Source organism: Pavona decussata, unplaced genomic scaffold (genome assembly GCF_977016875.1).
Source record: "Pavona decussata unplaced genomic scaffold, jaPavDecu1.1 SCAFFOLD_175, whole genome shotgun sequence".
NCBI classification, from domain to species: Eukaryota; Metazoa; Cnidaria; class Anthozoa; order Scleractinia; family Agariciidae; genus Pavona; species Pavona decussata.
The window spans coordinates 205,001-210,517 of NW_028145586.1; the positions used below are offsets into that span (position 1 = coordinate 205,001).

The 5,517-nt window shown below is 41.0% G+C and overlaps 1 protein-coding gene across 1 annotated transcript; it reads left to right on the forward strand.

Moving 5' to 3' along the window:
* Nucleotides 1-1,532: 1,532 nt before the first annotated feature.
* LOC146463477 (uncharacterized) lies at nt 1,533-5,167 on the forward strand. Its single transcript, XM_085084051.1, has 3 exons — nt 1,533-2,328; nt 2,652-2,813; nt 4,268-5,167. Exons 1-3 carry the CDS (start codon nt 2,004-2,006, stop codon nt 5,110-5,112), a joined length of 1,332 nt encoding a protein of 443 aa, XP_084940177.1. The 5' UTR covers nt 1,533-2,003; the 3' UTR covers nt 5,113-5,167.
* The last annotated feature ends 350 nt before the right edge of the window (nt 5,168-5,517 follow it).

Sequence of the window (5,517 nt, forward strand, 5' to 3'; positions counted from 1 at the left end):
ACATGGTCAGCAATGGCTGACGTGCTCAGTGTCATTTTTAGCAAGAGCCTTCAGTTTTCCTGTCATGAAGTCGTGGCTTTGTTTTTCCGATGTAAAAATCATTGCAGTCCTATAGCAAGCGGCTTTGTAAATGATTCTAGATTGTGGAGAACGATTCAAGTGGTCCTTGTAAGGAAAGAAAGATTTGATTCGGTGAGTCCGGTGAGTGTTTTGAAAAATTATCTTAAGGTTGACAAAAGAGTAGAACATATATACACAGAATTTCAGGCGTTTAGATATTTGGTTGCTCTGCAGACCTAAATAAGGTAACAGGATAATGATATCTTTTTTTAATAATAATAATAATAATAATAATAACAATAATAATAATAATAATAATAATAATAATAATAATAATAATAATAATAATAATAATAATAATAATAATAATAATGGTTTATTATCAGATCCACTGGGTGGTTATGAGCAGTGCAGTCACCCCAAATTAGCAATAAGAGATTAATCCCTGTTGACATAAAATGATAAACGATATCATGTGTCACAATCGTAAACAGACTCTCTTTGAAAAAAAAAAGTTTAAAAGAAATTGAATGATAAGTTAAAACTTGTCGGGGAACAACAATCTGGGTTAGTTAATTTTCAATTCAGTCCAGTAGATGTATTCAAAACTTAGTTTTCTCATTATCTTGTCAGAAAGAAAGGGGCCGGGGAGGGGGGGTCGATCTTAGCGTGAATGAGACTTGGCCATGAATGATTATTCTGACATTGACGTTTCCATGGCAACTTACTACGTGACCTATAACGGTTATGCGTCCTGTTTATTACTTTACGAATTGTGTTTTCTGATGCGTATATTGTCGCTACTTTATTGAGTCCTCTTCTAAATGTAACCTCAATGTAACCAAAAAGGGGGTGTCAGTTGCGTGATAGCAAAATCTCGAGAAAACGGGCCCTGGTTATTTTCTTGAAAACGTTAGAGGGTGGTCTATCTTCTGAAGATTTAGCCATGACACGCTTGTAAATTCCAAACGCATGGAAATTAGGGCACGTGACCTGTCGGCATTCAAGGAAACATTTGAGCAAAAATGGCAGCGCTTCTTATTGCCTCCTGGATGATGCCTGTAGTTTTAACTTTACGGCTATTAGGCACTTCATTTCTGTACTTGGAACTTTAATTTGAAAATAAAGGGCAAATTTTACTAGTGACAGTGACAGTGAAGGCGAATAACATAAAATTTTATCCAACATAGACGCCATCGTTTCAAAATTGACAACGACCGATAACGCGGCGCAAGCGAAATTGAAGAAGATAACGGACAGTTGCCGTAAAATATTCAGTAACATAAACGAATACGAACTTCAACCGTTCGCAAACTAACTAGGCATATTGAATAATGATTAATTCGCGTAAACTGATGTGAGTGATGGGCACAGAAAATGAAGTTTTCGCTTCCTCCCTTACACAATTCCACTTCCTTTAATTCTGTATTTGCTGAAGACGAGTAAAGTGGAAGAAAAACGGGATCATGCACTGACCATGCAAACACAAAAACTTGTTTACTCGCTGTAATATTACAAGTGATTGATGAGTAGCCAATTTAAACAAAAGATTCTATTGTATTTACATTTCAATATGAAAATTTCTTTCAGAAAATCTAGTGAATAATTTTAAATCCACAAAGTTGAATTACACAAGAGATTATCTGACAATTCTTTTTGGTATAATTCACGATAGAAAGCGTTGCTAAGGAAGAGACACTCGAAATGCATCTTATGTACACAAAGCATGGGAAGTAATAAATCCTAATATCCGGTAAACAATGAATTTTTTAGTAACTTAACTAATTTTAAACTAAGACAATTTCAGACATAATACATATCGAGAGCTTTTCTTTAGAAAAGAACTTGAGTCAATTTACCGACAGAGACGTTCTTCACGCGAACTCTCTCAGTTCAGGTTTTCTTAAATTTACGTGGCCCAGAAAAAAAGAAAAGAGGTGATCATGTATGCGTGCGTGTTCCAAACAATTTTAGTATTAATTTTCTGTTTGGGAAGTGCAGAAATCGTACAGCGATCGGCTTTTTTTGAAACCAAGCAAAATGCGAAAGTCTACACAGGTCGCTTGATCAAACGCCAAAAGACCCACAGTTCAGTATCTTGTACGCAGAAGTGCTTGTCTGAGCCTCTCTGTGCTTCTTTCAACTACGATTCTTCTTCGAAGAGTCAGGGATTTTGTGAACTCTTTAAAGATGGTGGAGAAGTGAAGTTAATCGAAGAACCAGGGTGGATTTGCGGGCATATCCTCAAGAAACAGCAAATTGTTAAGCGTAAGTTGGCAAAACTTTGTTACTTAAATAAACTATGTTGTTTTAATCTTTCTATTCGGAAAATGGCCTAGGTCGAGCTTTCTAAACGCGTGCGACCAAGTCACGATCGGTTTTGGGTTTGCTTCTCATTGGATGAGAAAGTGCAGCGAGTTTTGCTAATCAATCACGGACGATAGAAAATGCGGCAAAACCAAAGCAAACGCGTTATAACTTTCGACACTCACTCGAATACCGCTCTAACAGTCGCTCTTGCATTTAACATAAAAAACAATGGAACCACTTTCAATGTATTAAAGCAAAACCTGTAAAAATTTTATTTCCAGCGCCTGCTGAATGTAAATCCTGGCGAACGAAAGAAGGCGGATGCTGTGTTTTCCCTTTCCGTTATCGAGGAGGGCTCCTTGACTCGTGTGTTTTTGATGGTCAGTTATGGTGCTCTGTTACCAGTAACTATGATGTGGACAAGCTGAAAGGCATTTGTGAAGGTGAGACGTTATTCAAAGAATCGTTTCTTTTGCTTTACAGACTTTTAAACTAATCATTGCCTGCAAACCGTGGAAAGCCCGCAAAAACGTGCAACCGACAACAAACGCGCGAAAAAAAACTTGCATGGCAAGCGTGGGAACACGTTCAATATTAGGTGCGGTTACACTGGCCATTTTACCCTTGGGTAAATCGCTCTTGCCCACGGGGAAGCAACTTTTTGTGTGTAACCGACATTCCCAGAGTGAAATTACCTTGGGGAAATTTCCATGGATACGTCAAAAAGAACAACTGAATTTCCCATGACAGTTCCAGAGGTCTATGTGTTAAGGAGAACCCAAAGGGGCTCAACCAATCACGAGAAAGTGAAATGTACGAAGCACTAGAAATCACGTGTTGTTTACGTGCTGTGCGCCAATACCGCGACTGGTTTTCAAGCGTTTCTGTAAGTAATTGTTATACGCTTAAATGTGTTTCAAATGTAGAAGGGAACTTAATAAACTCGTTTTGAAAGCTACAGATTTCTTGTACAAATTCATGGCAGCATTTAATTGCTGTAGGTTTCGCTAGTCCAATCATTAATCCACATGATCGGTAGCACGCCACAAACTAACAGCTACTCGCTTGTCGACGGGAAAAGCCTCTCGCATTCTGGTGTTTTGACGTTCCAGGTCTGGGCCTACAAGCTGGCAGATAAATTCAAAACTGCCTCGAGACACGCGAAAGTTCTCTTTCCACCAGTGGTCCAGATTCCTTTCGTTCAAAAGTTGCTGAAACCAATTTTGTGGTCGCGGAAACGCCTAAGCTCGTCTACGTTGGCTAACGACGATTCGACGTCTTCTTAAATAAAAAAGTAAAAAGTGCAATCTCTGGAAAAACCGTATTTGTTGTCGGCGTCGACGTTCTCTTCTTAAAATAATTTGTTGAACTACTTAACCTATTTGAAGTGGAAGTTATAATAAAAGCAGCAGAATTACCGAAAACATTTCACGATTCGTGTCATCCATTTATCAGTGTTTCCCGCCAAATCGGGTAAAGCTCTTCTGTTCCCCTCGGGCAATTTATCAGCGTGCAACCGCAAGCATGAAATCGATCAAAACCCAGCGTAAACCCAACCCAAGCTATTTACCCGAGGGGAGCTTTGGGGAAGAGCTGTAGTGTAACCGCACCTATTGATGACAAGCGCGTGAAATCGTGCAAGCCATGACAAGCGCAGGAAACGTGAAAACGATACCAAGAGCCAGAAGAATGGCGTGGAATGTCACAGCGCGTTGGCTCTGATTGGTTGGTTGCCATTGTTAGGGATAAGACGAAAACGTTTTCTGAACTAATTTTCTCACGCTTCTTTGTATTTTACCACTATCCTCCTTTCTATTTATTCTTATATTCTTTTGCAAGTCGAATTTTGATTCATCAGAGAGACACTGGTAACCGACCATGTTCTTCTCATCCTTAGACTTCAACTTCACCTTCACAACTCTTGGCGCCAAAGGCGTGGAAGGACCGAAGGACACATCCGGTTACCAAGGAACTACACTTCAGTACAAGGCCACGCTGGACAAGGGTATCCAAATATGGCAAGTACCTCTAAACGGAACTTACGTCATAAGGGCCTGGGGAGCATCAGGTGGAGAAGGCAGAGACAACACTTCATCGCCGACAAGACTAGGGGGGAAAGGAGCTTACATGAGGGGATCTTTTAACCTTACCGGTGACACGATTTTAAAAATACTTGTCGGGCAAGCAGGGAGCAAAGGAAATCTAGGCTCTCCTTTACCAGGGGGAGGTGGTGGGGGAACATTCGTCGTTCTTTCTTCAGGCATTCCTTTGATTATCGCTGGCGGTGGGGGTGGGGGTGGTGCGCCGAGACAAAATAACGGTGATGATGGAGACCCGGGGCAGGAAACGGAAGAGGGATCTCAGCAAGGGGGAATCGATGGAAATGGAGGGCAAATTTTTGAGGAAGGTTCCTCTTCTAATTCGTTCGAAGCCGGGGCCGGGGGTGGCTTAAATGGAGATGGGGAATCGGGTAGCATCCCTGCAGGTGGGAAGAGTTTTAAAAACGGCGGGAATGGGGGCAGTTCGTTTAACGAGGGATATGGAGGATTTGGAGGAGGTGGTGGTGCGATGAGATATCCAGGAGCCGGGGGTGGATACTCTGGAGGGGGCGTTTTTATGAAAGGATCTAAGACGATTGCTGGAGGGGGAGGTTCTCTTAACAGTGGGACCAACCGGGTGAAGAAAGCAGGAGTAAATAAGGGTGATGGAAGGGTAACCATTACACTTGTACACCTAGCCTGAACTACAGCCAGTAGAGCAGTTTCAATTGGGTGCCGCACAACCAAAACCAAAGTAATTATTCTGGCCAATCACAGGAAATGTAAACAACACAAAGAACCAATCAGAACTCGAAACATAACATGTAACAGGCGTAACGCGTGCTTCTCATTGGTTAAGAAAGTGGCGAAGAAGAATTACTTTCGTCACTCAATTGAAAACCGCTCTATAAAGGTTTATTGATATTACAAAGACTATCCTCGTGAACTACTCCTTTCTTGAGTTAGTAAGTCCTTTTCAGTGCGACGTGTTTAAGTGTAACCATCCCTACCGCTTAAATCGTATAATAAATACAATGGCCTTACACGTTGTCAATTTATGACTTGTTTTTGACTCTTCTGGGCGGGAAAAAAGAGAGAGAGACCAAAA